Source organism: Cupressus sempervirens, chromosome 10, assembly GCF_028749045.1.
Source record: "Cupressus sempervirens isolate cs-2001-9-10 chromosome 10, ASM2874904v1, whole genome shotgun sequence".
NCBI lineage: Eukaryota > Viridiplantae > Streptophyta > Pinopsida > Cupressales > Cupressaceae > Cupressus > Cupressus sempervirens.
Genome location: NC_143127.1, coordinates 473,063,254 through 473,085,233, shown reverse-complemented (window position 1 = coordinate 473,085,233; position 21,980 = coordinate 473,063,254). Strand labels below are relative to the sequence as shown.

The 21,980-nt window shown below is 38.8% G+C and overlaps 1 protein-coding gene across 2 annotated transcripts in view; it reads right to left on the bottom strand.

The window, feature by feature from the left end:
• Positions 1 to 21,980, bottom strand: part of LOC149534744 (uncharacterized) — a 335,389-nt gene that overhangs the window by 209,809 nt on the left and 103,600 nt on the right. For both annotated transcript variants that reach the window (XM_089807850.1, XM_089807851.1), the window contains exons 7-8: positions 19,040 to 19,110; positions 8,723 to 8,873 (exon numbers count right to left, since the gene is read on the bottom strand). In XM_089807850.1, coding sequence (XP_089663976.1) covers positions 8,723 to 8,873; positions 19,040 to 19,110 — 222 coding nt within the window. The remainder of the gene's footprint in view (positions 1 to 8,722; positions 8,874 to 19,039; positions 19,111 to 21,980) is intronic.

Here is a 21,980-nt window from a genome sequence, read left to right as displayed (position 1 = left end):
TGGAGTCTTTTTGTAAGCATTCTCTTTGATGCAAATCAAAACAAGAGTCATTGCAGCAATCTGAAAAGTTATATCAGTCATATGACCCCTTGTATGCAAAGTGTTTGACAAAATTCTTCGAGCCTTGAATCAACATTTTAACGTCGGATTTGAGCAGGACCATTACAGTGGTATCAGAGCTTGCTTGCAAAGTGTTTGACGAAATGTCAAACAACTGAAGTATAAAGATTTTTGGTGTTTGAAGGAGTTATAACCTGTTGGGGTTATTACAGTGGTATCAGAGCGGTTTTCTTGCCATCCTGTTGGGTGAGAACCGAATTACATGAGTGATCAACACTCTACTTTATCCAGAATGGACAGGTATAGTACAGAGTCTCAGAGGGCACGATCTTGGACAATTGATAGACATAGTATCCAGAGTCGGAATAGTAGAAAGGATGGTTATTTAGGCATTCGAGATGAACTTAGGAAAATAAGCCATAACATGTCTAAACTATTGGTTAAGCACCACCGTATAATGAATGACATACTATCCGACCCAGCTAAGGTGGATAAGTTGACTGGATTTATATTTGGCAGATCTTCTCACAAAGCACCGACTGATACAGTGAGGGATGTTACCAAGAACCTTAATGAGGAGTTCGAGAAACAAGCTTGGAACCAAGCAAAGGTTTCAGTTCAGCCACAGGAAGAAGTGGTGAAGGATATTACGCTGATGGATAGTAACTGTCAACTTGATACTCAAGTTGAGACAGTTGTATACAGGTTGCCAAAGGGTGATTTCTCAGGCACTCAGGATGGTTTGGTTCCAACAGGCAGTGACTACAACGTAGTGGGTTCAGATGATGATTATGAGGATGTTGTTGTGCATGATGGTGATACCTAGTAGAGATGAGCAGACATTGAGCATTCATGACTTTGCTGAGAGAGAGTACCAGGCACAGTTAGATGCTTCGTCACATGAGGTTGAGGCTCGTAGTACTTCACATGATTTGTCCAACCAGCTGAAGGTGAGCGAAAACAGTATTGTGACTTCATTATCTCATCATGACAGGATGCGGGATATGATAGAGGATCACATCTGGATGATTCAGTTATAGGGTAGACATAAGGGAGTTCAGGCAAAGTCTTCTTGTGTTGATTTACAGGTGAGTAGGGAAGGAATGGGAACGATGAAGTTGAGTTATTTACATCTTCTATCAGATCGTGACCATCTTCTTAGCCTTGTCGGAGACGATTCAGATGCCTTGAGGAGGAAGGAGGAGGAAGTTGACAAGCTTTCTCGCGAGCTTGAGGACACTCGAGCTTCTTTGGTGAATACTCCATTGGCATTACAGGACTGGGAGAGACATGGGCATAAGCATGGCATGGAGTTGAGTTTAGTTTCACCTTGCACTTCTGATACTCAGCTTTCTGTAGCACGTAGATCATATGTGGTCGTTGATAATGTTGCGAGTTCATCTTGCATTCACATCCAGGATACAGGGACAATGTCAGATAGGTATGTGGAGTTAGTTGGTATTGGTCATATTACTCAGGTGAGGAGTTTGCTTGAGTTACCAATTGATTCTAGTTTACGGATATGGACTCGAGATTGTTATATTGGCGTTTGGAATTCAGTTGACTGGAGATCTTTAACACTTTTTGGTAGCAGTGATTGTTTGGGTGCTATCATGGATTTGATTAGCAGATTGCACGGTGTTGTCTTTTCTTGTGCCAACAGCTTGTCCGATGTTGGTATTAGTTTTTATACACCGGTGATGGGCTTTGTTCATATATCCAGTCGACCATTCTTGCTGGAATGTGTTGATGATCTTTCATATTTGGCAGTGTGTACAGATGAGTCCCAAGATCATATTGGCATTGATGACATCCAAGAGGATGCAGTGGGCAGTTTTGAAGACTTAGTTTCCTTGGCAGTTTCTTTTGGTACAGAGGAGTTGGATAGCAGTACTACAGTTTTTGATACTCCGTATGTTGATATGAGGTTTGGAGTTGATTCGCAGGATATGGATGGTAATACTCTAGATACCAGTAACTTTGAGGATACTCCTTTAGACAGTGCGTCAGAGGAGGTTTGTAGGAGACAGTCTAGCCAGTGCCATCATGTGTCTAGTCAATTGAGAGTTAGTGAACGAGACATTGCTATCGCTTGCCAGCATTTCGATGCTGCTTGTCAATTGTTAGTAGTTTATGGATGGGGTTCTCCTACTAGTGATGAGCAAAGAGGCAGTTATCTTTCCTTGACAGAGATCCACTCTTTATGGGAGGCTATTCGGATTTTGAGACAGAATTATATGCAATTGGTAGCCGACAAAGATTATCTTATAGAGTGGGGGAGTACAGCATATGATCCATTATTAGCCAAGGAAGATGAGGTGAGTGAGCTTACTCAGCAGCTCGAGGTGACTTCTGAGATTCTTGAGAGTACACAGTTGGCTTTCGAGGAGTCACAATTTCATTTGGCTAAGGTGACCGTGGAGTTAGAGCGACTGCAGTCTTTACCAGATTTTGTACAGTCACAAGCTATGGTGTCTGGTGATCCGAGGATGTCCATGGTCGAGATTGTCAAAGACAATGGAGATGGGGATGCATCCATCCTTGATACTAACATTGGCATATCGGGTTCGTTCCCACTAGAGCCAGGTTCAGTTGAGTTGGGTGTTGTAGCAAATTGTTGTGGTATGCCTGACATAGTGGTGGCCTCTAGTACTGATGGCACAGAGACTAGAGATGTTGTATCAAAGATCATGTGTGATATTGGTGAGCCGGCAGTTGGCATGGTTCCTGCTAGTAATACTACTCCCTTGGTGATGTCTTCGGAGGTAGTAGTCAGTTCCAACTTGGTTAGTGATCGATTGCAGTTAGTTACATATGGATTGCAGTCTGAGCCACTGACTGAGATTGGCGCATTCTATTGCCATTACACTATGAGGTATGCTCATCAATTTACCTTTGATGACCATGTTGATGAGATGATGATACAGAGATGTACTTTGGTTCCTAGTGCTTGTCATCAGTTATGGGACGGTTTGATGCCTTGGGATGAGAGTTGTGATGGGCATGATATGGCGATAGGTTCTACAGTTGACAGATTGAAAATACATGACTTAGAGCAGGAGTTTGGGAGTGATGCTTCAGTGGTTGTTGTTATTGATTCTACTCCTTTGGCTATGACATCTCTTGACTTAGCTGGTGATCAGTCACAGTAGGTTGTATCACTTGTTCATGGTGAGCTGTTGACTGAGGTTGGTTCTTTTTATTAGCATTATACTGCAGGGTATGTACATCAGTTAGCATTTGATCCTTGTGTTGAGGAGTTGATGGCAGGCAAATTTGGTTTGGGTTCCATTTCTTGCTGTTTATCTTGTGATGTCTTTTCACGATCAGTGGTGCATGGGAGTTATGGTTATGAGACAGTGGTCGGTGATCTGCAGAGTTGTGTTGATTGCAGGAGTTGTACAGTGTGTGGATTCTCCATACTTGGTATAGTTTCATTCGAGAGCGTTCACCATTGTTGCAGAGTTGGATTGTACATTCCGTATAGGCCAGTGGGATGCGTTGATGGTATTTACTATGTTGGCAGCTTGATTTGTCCACTTTACTTGGGTTCTGATGTTCTAAGAGTTTGTGTCTCGTGGGTTTCTGACTGTGGCAGTTGTGATTTTGGAGTTTGGTTGAGCTATAATTGTCAGTTTGATTATGGATTCCTCTTGGTTATATTGCAGAGGATATTGCAGGAGCCTATGTTAATTAACAGTTGTATAGTTCATGACTACATTTGGGACCCAGGCAGATTGATTGGTTTATTGTTCAGCCATTGCTTGGGGACAAGCAATTTCAATAAGGGCGGACTGTCATGTCCCCATTTTGGAGGCAATTTGATTTAATTAATTTAATTAATTAGGTTGTCCAAAATAATGAATATTTTATGAGGATGACTAATTAATTATTTTAATTAAATAAATAAGTGGTATTAAGTTAATTATTTATAAAGTTATCAAATAAATAAATATTAAAAGGTAACTTTATATTTAATTAATTTAATAAAGTGACTTGAATTATAAAATATTTTATAAAGTCACTTAATAGATAAAGTAAAATAATGTTCTAGAAGTTTCTGGGGAAAGTGGAGAAAAAAGAATAAATAGGCACCCCGGGCTTCATTTTGATCATCCAGTTGTTTATTTCTCTCTTGACATCAAATTGTGATTCAGTCACATAGTCTATTGTGGAGCCAAGTGGTTTCAGATAGTCAGTTGATCTTTGGGAACGAAAGCTCCCTTGGATTTGCATAAATGAAGAAGTGAAATATCTTTTGAAGGGTTGCACATTTGGAGGTGATACTTCAGTCACTTTAGCTAGGGCATTATTGGGCCTAAGGCCATTTTCAGCATTTCAAGAGGTTTTTTTTAGCAAGGCCGAACTTATTGGAGGTCATTTCTAGCAGGTCCGCAGGCTGAAAAAGCAGTCCGAAAAAAGCAGGCCGAAAAAGCAAAACCGAAAAAAAAAAGCAGTCCGAAAAAAGCAAGCCTAAAAAGCAAAACTGAAAAAAAAAGCAGGCCGAAAAGGCAGTCCGAAAAAGCAGCTCCGAAAAAAGCAGTTTGAAAAAGTAAAACGGAAAAAGCAAATCCGGAAAAAGCAAGTGGAAAAAGCAGATCGGTAAAAAAGCAAGCAGAAGGGGCAGCATTGAAGGAAAATATTACAGCCATCCACAATCAGGTTCTTCACTTCTCATTTGGCATATTTTCTGAGAAATGTAGGTTTTCAGCTGAGTACAAAATATAGCTTCAACAATTCATTATTTCACCTTGTACTTGTCTTTGTTTGCCATTTGGCATTATTGGTATCAAAGGAAGGCTAGAATTTTGCAATTGAAAGAGCGTTGTAATTTTTAGACTATCTATATTGCAACCCTAGAGTTGATGATCAGCTTGTTAGTTTGCATTCCAATTGTTTGACAAAATATCAATTGGCTGTAAGTTCTCTTTTTGGCATAAATAATGTTATAATTTTGCATACTAAGTGTTTATATTAATGACACTTGGTTATAAGTGCATTAATGTCATCCTACGTTGCATCCAAAGTATTTGTCATAATTACTAGTTGTTGTAGCTGCATTTTGCAAGTAGTTTAAGTCACATATATGCATTGAATATTGCCAAAATTTGTTGCACATTCATATTAGGTCATTGTTTAGACAATCTGGAGTCTTTTTGTAAGCATTCTCTTTGATGCAAATCAAAACAAGAGTCATTGCAGCAATCTGAAAAGTTATATCAGTCATATGACCCCTTGTATGCAAAGTGTTTGACAAAATTCTTCGAGCCTTGAATCAACATTTTAAGGTCGGATTTGAGCAGGACCATTACAGTGGTATCAGAGCTTGCTTGCAAAGTGTTTGACGAAATGTCAAACAACTGAAGTATAAAGATTTTTGGTGTTTGAAGGAGTTATAACCTGTTGGGGTTATTACATGATGTGGGGCAGTTTTCTAGGCGCAGCACAGTGGTTATTTCATCAGCGTGGTCAGCAGCACATAGCACAAAAAAATCAGGTTCCGTTTGGTTTGCATTTGATTGTAAAATTGCATAGAACTTATTCAGACATAAGGGTTTAAAAAGTCAGTCATGGTATAATAATCTTTGCATCAGAATTCAAACATATGTATTCAGTTTTGTCCTATGGTGTGAGACAAGGAAAAATCATAATCAGTCTATTCAATAGGTTGCTTAACATTGCATACTTTGAAATAGTTCTCAAGTATCAAATAATTGCACCAAAAATTCTGAAGTATAATTGTCCTCAATATTGAATGCATATATATAAATATTGGTACTGTTTTTCTATTGTGTGGTTTGGCAGCAACAATTCCTGCAAGCAGTTGTTTATTATCAGCAGTATTGTTACTTGCATGCCAAGTGTTTGACGGAATTCTCCTGGAATATATTCACAGCAGTATAGTCCAGATTGCATGCCAAGTGTTTGACAAAATTCCTTACTACAGCATCGGTAGTTGTTAGTGGTCTTTTAGCAAGGATCTTTATAACCATGTACTTTATAACTCTATAGTAGACGTTATAATATATTATTAATAAAGTTCACTTTATTATTAATTTAATGACATGGACATGCGCCATCCAATTTAGATCACTGAGTCAACTAGAGGTGAAGGAAACCACTACGCATGTCATGACCAGGTGCCCTACCAAAATTAGCAACTCTACGAACTGAATTACTATTAACAGTAAGTCCCTAAATAACTACTTAAGCAAGACGTGCCAAATCTCAACACTACAACATAACGTGTTATGGTGCCCTTCTCTATAAATAGAAATCGTGACTTTTAATAGGAACTAAACCAAACAAAGACCAATCCTGAACTCTCATGTTCTTCAAAATGGGAATTGATCTTCTTCTCTGGGAAATGAGACCCTCTAACAAACTGACAGCCTACGAGAGTAACTGATAAGCTAATCCAAACCACCAACCATGGTGAGCTAAAAAGGGGACATTACACCCTCACCAACACAAGATTCAAGAGTCCTCCTAGTGGCTTGAGGACATTGGCTAGCCCACATCCTTTCACACCAACACCACCACCTTCAGAATCAGAAATTGTTACATTAAAAAGAGGCCCATTGGATAGGGCCTTCGAAATGAAATAAGCGAGGTTGCAAATTAGAGTTTTGTTCGTTGCATTTATGCCAATGGACTTCCTTTCAACATTGTCAACTCACCTTATTGGCAATAGATGGTGAGTACCCTTTGCAATACACTTCTTGATTATGTTGGTTATGGGTATGAAAAGGTGTGAGCCACCTTGTTGGAGAAGGGTAATCTTCGATGGAGGCACAATTGAGAGTGATCAAAGATACATGGTCAAAAACAAGTGTATCCATCATTGTTTATGGATACAAAGATTGCAAAAATAGGTTATTGATTAATGCCATAGCCTTGTCCCCTGAAGGAGGATTGTGAATTTCCAGTATCCTCATAGAATCAATCATAATGGTGGTGGCTACAAATGTTGTCCAAGTCATAAAGGAAAAAATTAAAATCGTAATGGAATTGGGGCTATAGTGAAGGCCACATATAATCACATTTTTTGGACATTGTGTATAATGCACTCAATCAATTTAATCATGCAAAAGATTGGCACACAAATTGAATGGATCAAACAAGTTCACATGAAGGCCAAAGAGATTCAAAGAGATTCAATTTTACATGAATGTATCACTTTTTTTTCGCACAAGGCTTTTCCTTTTATTTTATCACTTAAATTGGAGAAGCCGCGAAATGAATTTTCCACCTTGAGCACTTGGACGATCATATCCTTTATATCGGGCTCGCTCTTAACAATTTTCTCCATCAGAAACATCTTTCTGGCAGTTCCATAGAATATCTTCACATTTCTTCATCTTTTATGTTCTTCAAAAAAGAAGCTTCACCTATTCCCTTTAGATGGAAGAGCACCATCGAGACCTATATTTTCCGTAGAGATTAACACTTGGAATATTTCCCATTGATTTGGTCACTTTTCCTCTATATTTCCCAACTTTTCTTTGGAAACCTGCTTGAAGACGTTTGCTTCTAAAAGGGGAAGCATACGAATAGATGGAACTCTGTTTATCTGCACAGAATTGGATTCTGACTTCGGATCTTTACTCTGAGAGTTCCATAGCTTTAGATCTTTGTTCTTTTGATCTTCTTACTATGAATCAACTTCAAATATACCTGCAGATTTCATCATTACTCTGTTCCTTAGGATCTTACCTGATGAAGCACACCAACGATAGAAAACCAACAAAAAGGGCTGGAATCCGGAAGAAACACTTGCTAGAGTTAGGAACAATTTTGCAGAACCAAAATAGACTTTCTTCTCATCGGGAAGACACTCAGACAAAAACCAACCCAAACCTAGATCACCTAAGCCCTTGATGCAGAGAAAAAGTAGGAATCCTACATAGAGGTGTAGAGGGGAAGCGGAGCAAGGAAAACCCGGAAAGGACACACAAAGGCAGCCTTAAGGATGTTTGATGAGAAGAAAGCCGCTTAAGGGCTATCTAGGCAAGGACTCAAACATCAATGGATTGAAAACTGACCAAGTTAGAAGCAAAAAAAAGGGATCGACTGAAAGTATGGCAATAATATCATAGACAACATTACCAGGTTATTTGAGCATATGTTTATCTTCTTATCAGACAGAGAGGCATCATACTTGAAACATATTTACATAATGATGCATTAAAGATGGCTTCCATTGTTCAGAGCATAATAATATTGACATACCAGATACAGCATTTTACAATATACAGTGCACATTGTTATTGTACCCAGACAGCCTGCATATCTGCACGTTATCAATTGTATATCACAGACAACATTACCAAGTTATTTGAGCATATGTTTATTTGAGTAAATAAAGAACAGGCTACTGGTCCTCAATAGTTACTAGTTTTAAAGAGGGAACATGATAACAATTTCTTTGAAACGACGTGGAATCAATTATATTGGTTAAATTGTCGTCCTAAATAGTTGTTGGAATCAAATGACTTCAAATGAGGTAGACATTTTTAGCTGTTTCAAGAAAATATGAGCACTGATGTGGGGCATTTTTTTCCTCCAAAAAATCTAGAAAAAACACTGCAAAAAGTCTATTTGCCATTTGGTAGTATTTTATTTTACTGATAAAAGAAAATAAAAGGAAGCCATGACATACAATTAAGAGGCACAATGCCCTCAGGCAAAGCATGAACTCTATCATCCTCTGTAATAATGTCCTTATTGGGTGACAAAAAAATGTAGTCCTTGTTGTCATCAAGATTTTCTAGAAGATGATAACAACTAAAAGCAGTATTTCTTCTTTGAATCTGCATCCACAAAGCACATCATCAGTATATAATCGTGTAACACAAAACTTCTGAGAAACAGTCCAAACATATTCTTTAACTTCTAATTATCAACAAAATAGACCTCTGTCACATTTGCTAAACATATGGCGTGCTGCTAAACCACCTGCCTGTTACTCTGATATTTTAAATAAATGTTAAGCAAGTTATGATAGGACAGCATTTTTCATTGAAACTACTAATAATGATGTCAATTCTAATATTGTGTCTGTCCCATTTATGTTGGTAATATGCAGAGTAATAATGAACTAAGCATATAACTGTGATACAAATAGCTGGTGAAAATTTATTCCCAAACACTCAATAAACTGGAAAAAGATATTGTCACAAACTGACAACCAGCTGATTCTAGTAACAATTTAGTATCACTCAATGGCACCATAACTTAGCCTCTGTCTAACACAGCCAAATTTCGCTCTATTTGACCAAAACATTTGATTTGCTAACTTATTACTTCATCCATCAACATAGCCAACTTACTACTAATTGTCAAGTCATTAGAAATATAAATGAATTCTATTTTAATGCCCACATCCATTCACTAGACCTGTTTATGTGTTTTCGTTTACTGCTGTAGTCTTACACTACCAATTACAATAATATACAAAAAGAAATATTACATATTAGAATGACTGTAAAAGACTAATAGATTGAATGCTTTATTAAGGGTAGCACTTGCTTACAATGAAATTAGGTCAAGGATAATTGTTCAACCATCAATACACCTTTTCTGACGACTGCAATTCTATTTATTAGGCACAATGGCTGTCAACTGGATCACAACAGTTGGTTTGTTTGTAATGCTAATAACTATTCATACAAAAATAGCAAAGACCGACAAAATACTAACAAAGAAATTTGGCTAAAAAAATAGAGCACCTTCCAGATCTGAACTTCGTTTCTCCTTATTTCATCTATTGTTAAAGAGAGACTCTTTCTAGGTGAATTCAACTCTCTTGTAGTTCTAAACCTTCTTCCAATCCCATAAGGGCTGCTCTGAACTCTGCTATATTATTTGTTGGCTTGTAATGTCCCCAATTTTTCTTTAAATATTTTTATTAGGTTAATTAATTAAATGGCACTAAAAATTAAATAATATCACAAGGACTTATTTAATTAACAGATTTAATTAATAAAGGGCCCAAATAATAAAATAATAATTAAAGTTTGTCAGTTGAGGTTCTATTTGTAATCCTTCGGGAAACTTCCGTGAAGCCTTTTATAAGACTAGTTTGTAGGTTGTTGTAGGCATGTGATTTGGATTATTTTATTGTACTGCAAATTCCTATTAAAATTCGAGATTGTACCTAAGCTACGAGATTCCTCAAGAAATTTATGAGCATGATGATATAGAAGCTTTGGCTTTGATCATCGAAGCATCTCAATGGGATCCTAATGACTCTGGACATGGCCATGTTTATATCAAAGTGGCGCAATGAAAGCTTGATGGGTATTTACTTTTCTCGCTTGCATCCAAGTGCGAGTACGTGATCGTGATGTGGCATCAAGACTTCAGTAGATACAGCTATTAGTGTCCACACTTGGTTTGGGATCCTAGAGCTGCAGTGGACAAACCACTTGATGATGGATTGCTTGAGGGCAAGAAATCTTTGGGCAGTGAGGATTTGTAACCTCTCCAATTTTTAATAAAATATTTTAATTAGGTCAATTAATTAAATGGTCCTAAAATTTTAATAATATCACAAGGACTTGTTTAATTAATTGATTTAATTAATAAAGGGCCCAAATAATAAAATAATAATTAAATTTTTTCGGTCGAGGTTCTGTTGTCGGTAGAAATTGCGTATCGGCCGACGGGTCCCTTCGGCAAGGAAATTGTGTATCGGCCGACGGGTCCCTTCGGGGAAGTATTGTTATGTAGCCGACGGGTAAAACAGTTTGTAATGGGTATAATGTACTTGGCCGACGGATACCTTCGGGAAGGTTCGTCGGAAAGTATTTATAACCCCTTCGGGAAGCATTGTATTTATCTTATCAATATCATATCATATGAGAAAAGCATAATGTACTGTTGGCATATGCGAATAATAATAGAAGTTCTGCTATTTGCTGTTCGGTGTTCGTATTTGCATCTATTTTCTGTGTGCGTTGCTTAATTAATCCATACGGTAAACATTTGGCGCCGTTGCCCGATGGATCTGGCACGCAGGCAGGCGGAGATGAATTAAATGCCGAATCAGTTGAACAAAGACAAGAGTAAGCTAAAAGAAAAAGATGACATACGCGTTGCGCAGGAAAATTTAATTTTGGCTCAGCAGATAGAGCGTCGAAGGAGGTTTCAGAAGATTTCCAACGGAAGCAAGAGTGCGGAAGGATTGTTGAAGGAGACTCGACAACGGCTTGATTTGGTGGAAGAAGCGAGGGAGGAGTTTCTAAACCTGCATACGCCACAGGAAGAGAATCCTGACGGAAGCAGATCGACTCGCACGGCTCGGAGTGCAGAAGGAGCACGAGCGTGGAGTGACCTCTTCGTCCGAGATATACTTCCGGAACAGACAGCTACGGTTGACAAACTCTCTTCTTCACCAAACAGCGCGGAAGCAGAAAACAGCGCGGATGTTGAAAACAGCGCGGAAGCAGAAAACAGTGCGGGTGTTGAAAACAGCGCGGAAGCAAAAAACAGCGCGGAAGCAGAAAACAGCGCGGGTGTGCAAAACAGCGCGGGTGTACAGAACAGCGCGGGTGTCCAGAACAGCGCGGGTGTTCAGAACAGCGCGGGTGCTCAAAACAGCGCGGGAGTGCAAAACAGCGCAAGTACACAACAAAAACCTCGACATACAGTAATAATGGCAGCTCCGAAGGAAAAATTGCCTAAATTTGATGGTGATGAAGCAGCTGATCCCATTCGACATTGTAAAACATGTGAAACGATCTGGAGGGCGAATGGCATAACAGATACAAACGAATGGATCCGACAATTTCCCGCAACCCTACGGGGTGTTGCCATTGATTGGTTTACTGATGCCGATCCACAGAAATTAAATAGTTGGGATAACATTAAGAAGGAGTTCATCGCAGAATTTCAACTTTTGCGTGATGACAATGAAATTGTCGCAGAGATTTTCAATACCAAGCAAAAGAAGAATGAAACTGTACGGGTCTTTGCCAGGAGGTTGAAGGACTTAATCAGTAAGATGGAGAATAAGCCCGCTGACGGGTTACAGAAAAGATGGTTCATTGAAGGCCTTCACCCGAAGCTGCAGAAGAAGATGAAGATCGTGCCGCCATCCACATACAATGAAGCGTACAACCAGGCAATGAACCTCGAAAGTGACCAGAAGACAAAGAAGAAGAAGAAGACCAGCTCGTCCGATTCAGATGACGATGCATCCTCAGGAAATGATAGCAGCGATGACGAAAGAAGCAACAAGAAGGTTCGTGCCCTTCAGAAAGACATGATTCGGATGATGAAAGAATTCAAGAACATGAACAAGGAAGCTAAGGGGAATGAACTATGGTGCACGGAGTGCAAGAAGGAAGGCCATACGAAGGGATCCTGCCCAAAAGAGCAATTTTGCAAGATCTGCCAGATTATGGGACACTCAGTAAAGGAATGCCCTTTCAATTTGAAAACAAGAACACCGCAGCAAGTGTTCCTAACACAGGAGGCCTCCCCATCCGGAGGGAACGAGAACACCAATACGGAAGGTGCCACATCGAGTGGATACAGAAACAACTGGCACGGTCAAAATAACAACAATACCAGCAACAACAATAATGGCGGAAGGAGTCGAATTCAGTATGATGCGAATGGTCGGCCGATAGTTCAATGCCGCGCATGCAATCTGTGGGGTCACTTCGCCCAAGAGTGTACAACAGCGAACACACCAAATTTGTTATGCAGATGGTGTGGACCTGGTGATCATGAAGATGCTAGGTGTCCAAAGTCGGGAGTAAACTTGATCACCGTCGGGACGAACGAAGAAGAGGTTTTGGCCATCACACGGAAGCAAGCAAAAGTGTACCCCGACCCGGCGGAAGAAAAGAAGAGACTAGAAGAAGCACGGGTAGAGATCCAGAAAGCAACACAGGCAGAAACGGCACACCTGAAGGACACGCCGAGTACTTCCGTACGGAATTGCGCAGAACAGAACATTGTCCGGCAAATTTTGCAAGCCGAGATACCTGTCAGGATAAGTGATCTGTTGCTCACTATGCCTCAGCTCCGATCGGCACTCACAAACATTGTTCCCGCTGCTCAACTACTAGGAGAACATGGAAGGAAGCAAGAAAGTGGAGCAAGTACAGTGCACAAAAAGGAGAAGGAAAGTGGCGCAAGTGCAGAAGATCCGATGTTGTTAGCCCTCTCATCCAAACGCCATCCAGCAGTTGTCGAAATGGGAATTCTCGGGACTGTATTGACGGAAACAGTTGTGGACGGAGGGTCCAGTGGCAATGTGTTGCCTGAAGACACTTGGAAAAAGTTGGGACAGCCGACATTATGGCCACCTACATTCCAGCTGCTAACGGCCGATCAACATGGAATCAAGCCATTGGGAGTCCTGACAGCACAACCAGTGACGATTGGAACCCAACCGTTCCTATTGGACTTTGTCGTGATCCCACTGAAGCGGAGAGGATATGATGTCATTCTAGGCCGGAGGTGGTTGATACAAGCCAAGGTAAAACACGATTGGAAGAAAAGTACTTTATCACTTGAAAGCAAAGGCCGGAAGTATGTCATTGATCTACACACTCAGATGGTTGGAGAAGAAGCTCTATCGTCGGATTCCGAAGGAGAAGATGATGAGAGGAGGCAGAGTATGGAACCCGATCAGGAGGGAGTCCTACGATTGGAAGGAGTTGATGATCTGGATTCAGTAAATGGTCTTTACCACTGGCAGATAGAGGATTATGAGCCCTTTCCGAGTTGTAATATGCTAAGGATCGACGAAGGTAAGAAAGAAGAAGGATATGAATGTCCGAAGGAACACAGAGAAGCCGATGGAGGAAATGAATGTCTGAAGGAACATGGAGAAGCCGAAGGAGGAAATGAATGTTCGAACCAACATAGAGAAGCCGAACAAGAAAATGCGAGCATGACTGAAGCTGAAGGACAGAACATACAATACGAACCCAAAAGAAGGAAAGATTCTACTGTACGATTGCGCAAGAAGAAAGTATTATGTCGAACCACAAATATAACAGAAAGGTACTGGCAGCAAGGAAGGCACACGATACGGTCTGCACAGGAAACAAAGCGGAAGGGTCTAATAAAAGTTGCAGCAGTACGGAGTGGACGTGTTATTGGTGGCCAGAAGGGGCAACTGATGGAGTCCATGCTACGGAGCTTCGGGAACAAACTGGGCGGTATGGAGATGACACAGAATAGGCGTAGCAGGTTTCAACTCGGACAGTGGGTGTTGAAGTACGACAATCGGAATGAGATCAAACCAGGCAAGTTCAAAATTAAATGGGTCGGGCCGTACCAGATGCGGGAAGTAAGCAATAACGGAGCAATAAAACAGTGGATGCTAGACCGAAAGGAAGTATTCGATGTAGTGAAGAGGTCGAAGTTGAATGTTTGCAATGAAAGAAGTAACACACCCCCGTGGACGAATAACTGAGAGAAGACTGTAAGTACGGTATATATGTAAATATTGTACATAATTGTTCGAGGAGTGAGATTTTCAAAAAAAAAAAAAAGAGAGAGAGAGAAGTAAAGCACCGTATGGATTTGAAGAACTGTACGGTTTTTCACAAGTAAAGTACGGATTTTGAAGTGCCGTACGGTTTTCCAAAAGTGCAGTACGGATTTTGAAGCACCGTACGGTTTTTATAAGTGAAGTACGGATTTTGAAGCACCGTACGGGTTTTCATTGGCAAGGTACGGATTTTTCAGCATCGTATGGTTTTCCATTTGTAAGGTACGGATTGCATAGTACCGTATGGGTTTTCATTGTTAAAAGTACGAATTTTAGTGATACCGTACGGATTTCACAGTAAAAGGCATTGTACGGTATGCAATATATGCCAGGAAGGAGCACCACCGTACGGATTTCACAATACAGGAGGAATATCGTACGGTTTTAACATCTGAAGAATGGTGTATGGTTTGTGTAGTACGATTTTTTTCAGACAAGGTACGGTGGGATATTGCAGTACGGTTTTTTTAAGCAGATTGGAATCCAGATTGTGTCAAGTTGGAAGCCGTATGGATTTCATCACAGAAGGATGACAGGAGGTTTTCAAAAAAAAAGAAAAAAAAAAAACGACGACAGAATCAAGTTGTTCAGAATAAGTATCAGATGATACGGTAGGAAGGGGAAGAATCAGCGATTGCCAAAAAGAGTGTAGAATCGGCAGAAAATGACAGAAATGGTGTGTTTCGTGCAGTTTTGTGTGGGTTTCAAAGTGCTAAATTGGTGTTGGCGGCGAGGGGCGTTGCCCCCTGGACCCCCAGCCGTTGCAGATATCAGTCGTGGGAGTTTGACCAATTGAGAAGAATTGAAGTTGCTGCAGGCATGGACTTTCTGTGTACCAGAGGCAGTAGGAGCAGGTGTTGGCTGTGAGGCTGTCTTGGTGGATGCGTAGAGAGCTCGGGAGGAGCTGATCATCCAGTTGGAGACAGTGCAGCGACACTTGGCTCAGCATACCGAGGAGTTGGAAGCAGAGAAAGCAGCACAGGTGGCTATCAAGGTCAGCTTGAAGAGTCAGTATTGTGTTAGCAAAGGCTATAGATGCAACGGGATGAATGTGAAAGTAATATGGCAGATCAATATTGTTGTATTAGTTGTTTGAGTTTTGTTTTGTAGTCGTCAGGAGACGACTTTTCTTTTTTGGGGGGAATGATGTCGTCGGTAGAAATTGCGTATCGGCTGACGGGTCCCTTCGGCAAGGAAATTGTGTATCGGCCGACGGGTCCCTTCGAGGAAGTATTGTTATGTAGCCAATGGGTAAAACAGTTTGTAACGGGTATAATGTACTTGGCCGACGGATACCTTCGGGAAGGTTCGTCGAAAAGTATTTATAACCCCTTCGAGAAGCATTGTATTTATCTTATCAATATCATATCATATGAGAAAAGCATAATGTACTGTTGGCATATGCGAATAATAATAGAAGTTCTGCTATTTGCTGTTTGGTGTTCGTATTTGCATCTATTTTCTGTGTGCGTTGCTTAATTAATCCATACGATAAACAGGTTCTATTTGTAATCCTTTGGGAAGCTTCCGTAAAGCCCTTTATAAGGTCAGTTTGTAGGTTGTTGTAGGCATGTAATTTAGATTATTTTATCGTACTGTGAATTCCTATTGGAGTTTAGTATTGTTCACCATTTCGGAAGTGGAAGATCTTCCCTACTTGGCAAGTTTAGTTTCGGTGGGATTCAACCCTCACCCTATTTTGATTCTTTGTATTACTTTGCTTCAGACCTAGCACATCTAGAGCGCCATCTTTGTTGAGAATATATTTCTATGTTTTGGTGACAAATTGCATACATCTCTGAAAGATCCCAAAAGGATCCTTTCATTGAACTTCTGTAAATTTTAATTAAAATAAGAGATTTTCCTGTGCTTTCCTTGTGATCTTAGAGAATTAGACAGAAGTTGCAGAAAGATTGTTTCTTCTTTTTTTGTATTTTCCAAATGGAAGTAAAACAATAATTAACAGCAGCAGCAAATAATATAATATTCAATCAACCAGAATAGCTACAAATCATACCAAGCAAGATATGTAATCAGTATGCCAAAAAAGGTGTTTACAAACAAGAAATGAAGACGCTAGCTGCAAGAATGGACCAGACACGCACCAAAAGGGTAGAGATGGCTGACGTAAGCCAACCAAAAAATCATGTGCCAGATGAAAGGCAGCCGTACGGCTGCTATAGTCACACCAAGGCAGCAAGAAGATCCCAATGTGCCAAACAAGACCCTCAACATGCAATGCACAGGCACCCCCAAACGCTGAACTTAACAATCTTTGTCAACTAATAAAACAATACTGTAGAATGTTGCTGAAACCATCTATCGAGGTTTGCGTCCCAATAGCTAGGCTCTAGGGTTTGCGTCCCAGTCCTCTAGAATCGCTTCTCAGAGCAAAATCGCAAATACCAAGAATGAAGATGTAAAAGATAATGAAAGAATGAGCCAACATCTCCTTTAATCTCCCTCTCAATGCCAATCGAACCCTAAAGGGACAATATGCCTTTCCCTTGATTATAAGATGACATCTTCTCTAATAAAAGGCCTTTATGTATAGGAAAAATACCCGTTTCCTCAAATAACATAACTCTAGCTGCCCGAAGGTCTCAAGATGATGAAAATAAGTTATAATAATTCAAGACCTTTCCAACGAGCTATAACACATAGGTCTGTCTGACCAGACGAAGCCAAAATCCCCTTATTACTCCAATTAGCAATATAAATAGCTTTATTTTAATTTATTTAAAAGAAAACTTAGGAAATATTTTTTAATATTTCCTTTTTATTCAACTGGAAAGCCAAACCAACCAAATAATCAGTGAACGGATCTTGTCACCTGCCTGTGATTAATGTCGGGCAATATGGGCTAATTGGCAGTCCCATCCCTAAAAACTAGGGATGCTCCTAGAAACTAGGGAATATACCTTGTCAACCTGAAACTGAAACCATATACTGGTCCTGGGGAGCCTCAAATCTAATCACTGCCACAACCTCCTAAATTTGAGGAAAATCCCTAAAATTAAGGAACTGCCAAGATTAGCTCTCAAACTGACTGTAGAACCAACTCTGGTCACTGAGTATCCAATATGAGTCTCTATCCACCACTGCTAGCCTACGAGACTCCAATAATAGGCCAACTCTCATGACTTTGCTAGTCAGACTAGAGAGGGGACATGACAGCTCTCCTTGATTTATAAATCACTATCTGGTAAGTTTCCTTTAAATGTTTGGGGTTGAGTTGAGTCATATCTATCCAGTATCGTGGGCCTCACACTAACTCCCATTTCTGGCTTCGACATGTCCATCCAAATCCATATTTTCCCTCAGCACAATACTTTTCATCCATCTCCAATACCATATGGCACACAACCCCTCCCTCAGTCCCAACATACGACTTTCACTGAACCATTGTAAGGCTATCATTAAACGCAAGTGTTATTTATTTTCTATCAATAAGTTATGCAACATCATAACATTGAAGCCTATAAAAACATGAACTCATGAACCTGAAATAAACATTCCATATATGCAAGCAAACCATTGGCAACAATACCTATTTTTAACTAGAAAAGTGTAACAATTGGTAGCAATAAGAGTGGCCTCTTTCCAAAATACTTTCAATCAACATAATTTTGTAGAGTGTTATTATGGCATATTAAAATCAATCCAATAAATAATGGTTATGAATAATTGTTTTGGTAATCACATAAGTGTATCTAAGAGGGTCAAATTGATTTAAATTATAGTCAGTTGTGATAAAGATTAGATTATTGTGAGTAAAATAGCTATTGAACTGACTGAATTTAAGATGCATTGTTTTGATGTGAACTTATATATTTACACCCAATACACAAAACCAATAAGCTTTTTTGATGATAGAAAATTTGAAAATCAAATTGTCCACATAAACAGGAAACCTTTCTCAGACTACAGGTAAACAGAAAATCTTTTCAATTGAGACTTAACATCAATCATCTTTTTCTAATATTCTCGCAAATTGATAAAGTCTAATTTAGGATTCCATCCTTGATTTACTTCAGTGAATGCCCACTGAAGAAACATTGTCCAAGCAAATTGGACCCTAGAAAGGGTCACATATCAATTCAATTGGTTGCACAAATATGGGCTCAAACAGAGCTACATATTTGTGGGGATATGAAAACATGAAAAACATTACAGTATAACTGACTACAAACTTGACTAAAGGTGAAGCTATGGAGTGATATGATCAGCCTCAATAATCATCAGACTGTACTTCTACTATATGCATCTATATCTACTCAATTCTGGTTGGAAACATATACCAAATTGCCATTTAAAAAACAAAATTCACAAGATAAACCATAGAGATATCAGACAGCATAAAGCCACATAATCAATAATAACCGTATGATATCTGAAAACAAAAATTGACTACAATAAAATTCCAAAAATGCCAACAAAATTAAGAAGTTGTTGCCTTACCAGCATGTTTGGCACCTCAGCTAAAACCATGTGCTTGTTCCTCCCGGGCATCTCAGGAGAGTTCTTGGTATCTTTTTTATTTCCCACAAAATGCATGCAAACATTTTATAGTTTAGAAGGGTATCCATCATATAAAAGATACAAGGCATTGAAACCATTGCTTAGGCATAAAATCATAATCCCCATTCATCTTAATATTTAATCATAGAATTAGCAGTGCTGAACCAACATTGAAAATGCCAAGATAATATTCCTATCAACAACGTTGAAATCATGTCACCTTTATTGAATTGAGCATTGAAATTGAGTTAACAAATCAAGTCAAATAATTAAGAAACAAGTGTTCCCCCAAATGTTCCAGTCTGCTACATCTCCTTGGGAAATCAGTTTCATATTTTGTTAATATATCATTTATACATATAAAACTAAAATAAAATAAAAATATGTACGCAAGCAACTTTTTGATGAATCCATTACTTGACACAGTCATATGACTAGAACAATGACTACAGTCATTCTTTGAAAATAGCATCAGAAGTTACTCTATGTGACATGCACTACTCAATCAAAGCAAAAAAGTTCATAAAATTATTTTTTACAATCTCAGTTTTTGTGTAGTTTAAAAACACAAAATGAAGGGATGGCCAATATAGATTACATGTGTAAAACCTGTCTGATAAGTTCTATGTTTTACGATGCCTGAATGACTATACACATTGAATCACTGTCAAATAATAATCTTTTGACATCCTGTAAATATAATAAATAATACTAGAGGAAAAGGAAGACTGACAAGAAAATAGAATGGTTACCAAGCAGAGGACTGGATAAATTATAAAAATAGGCTCAGTAAAGAAGAAAGGAGTGAGCAGAAATGTAGACAAAGGTTTTTGAAAGGAAAGTAGAGCAAGCAGACATAAAGGGGATGGTGAGGAACATATACCAGAAAGGCAGAAAAAGAATTGAAGAAAAATAAATATCCAAATGACAAAAATCAAAGGAGAAACTGATTATGACTTGCAAAACAAACTAGGAATTTTTGAAGCAGTGTAATCTCTTCAGCTGTTCAGATGCTAGAAACACTTTGCAGATAAAATTTTGAGAATTCGTCTTTTATTACAAAGATTAATTGACTTAATTATTTAATCAATGGATTCAAGGAAGAGGTGAACCTCCTCAAAAGATTTAAGATGTGTGTTTAGCCTTAGAGTGGCAGTGCACTTGATAATCACAATAAATAAAGAAAAATTATGGCTTGGAGGTTTCAACAACAGTAATAGTTTGAACAATGAACTGCAATGCATCACCATTCTTATAGCCATCATAGCTATGTTGCAACCTTATGGAACCTAATGTTCACATTTGGCTTGGTCATCATTATGTGTTAATCTAATTCAATTTGTGGCTTTCACTGTCCATGAGGAGGCCATCCAATCTTAGCCCTAATTTTTTGACAAACAATTTTAGGAAGTTGATGGAGGTTGCGGCTGTTCTAATCAAAATAACAAAATAAATTCAAAAGATCTTGATGGCATCAGTGAAGGAAGAAATAATGTAAAATAGCTAAGTAATGGAAGGCACATATCTGCTTTCACTTTTTCACCAAAGAAAACCAAGATGCAGATTCATTGAGATTCAACCATTCACAAATTTCACCTAGGGTTGTGAATTTGGCTTGAATGGAAAATATCATTGCCTACCTCAAAGATTTAATAATTTTCACTCCATGTCACTACGCCACACAAGTGCATTGTGCAGTGTCTCCTTTCTAGCCAGTGTCAGCTGTTGAAACTTGATGTTATTAGCCCATCATTGCAACCCTAATGAGCTCATGTCGAGATTTGAGGGTCTCTGTTTGTTCTGTTGCCATTGGCAGAGGTGACATTACTTCTTTTCAGCATTGTGGTGATCAGGATCCTGCCTCTACATCTTTCCATTTGGCTTATTTTGAGGGACTTATTATTTATAGTACATTGGGTTGTACATTGGAAGCTGATATGATTGAGAATTGTTTCCAATATTTGGAATGAGACAGTATTTGGAGACTGAATTGAAAATTTGAAACCAGAAAGAGTAATTCCTTGTCTTACAAGGTCGATAAAGTTACCAATACTCTTGAGCTTTTGTTAGAAATTGAAGCTTAGATATAAAATGTATCGAATTCTGTTTTTAGTGATTGATATAAGAAGGTTTTGTAGATAAAGGTACTATTCTATCCATAAATTATCTTCCAGGGAGAGGAAAAAATTGAATGGAGATTATTAAAATTAATTTTGTGAATGATATGTTTTTTCTTCAGTGGTGAACAAAACTTCCGTTGTAAAAATGTAAATCTCACCCCCTTGATTCATGTAGGAACAGATATTTCCCTTTGACAGTCAATGAATGTTTCCTTGTTGAAGGCACAATCAAAATGATAACAATTCCCTTGGTTGATGACTTGTATAAGATACTCATAGTTTTTGAATCAGTACAATATATATTTATACTAGAAAAAAAAAGTGATTTGTAGTTCTTTTGTGTGGTCTTTCTTATTCTTCAATATTGCTATGAGTTTTTGGAGCTTATGCATAACATGTAATCAAACTTCATATTCAAGCATATCCAGAAACTCTTAGCAGTACAATAGGCTGTGAACCAACCACTCTCAAAGTGAATTCTTAAACTTAAGAGCACTCCTACACTTCTTATCTACTAAACTTAAGAGCACTCCATTCTTGGTCGGATTCTGTTTCTCATTTTATTTACCAAACTTGTTTCCGGAATCAAACTACTGAAACATGAAACAAATTAAATCATCTTGCTCATACATCCTGAGAAATTTAAAGACAAAGAAGCATATATTGTATTATGCCATTCAAAGAGAAGTCAGCAAGCAATATCTGTCAAATTTCTCGGTGGCTAGAAAGGTGAAATCTCTAACATAACCATGTCACTTAGG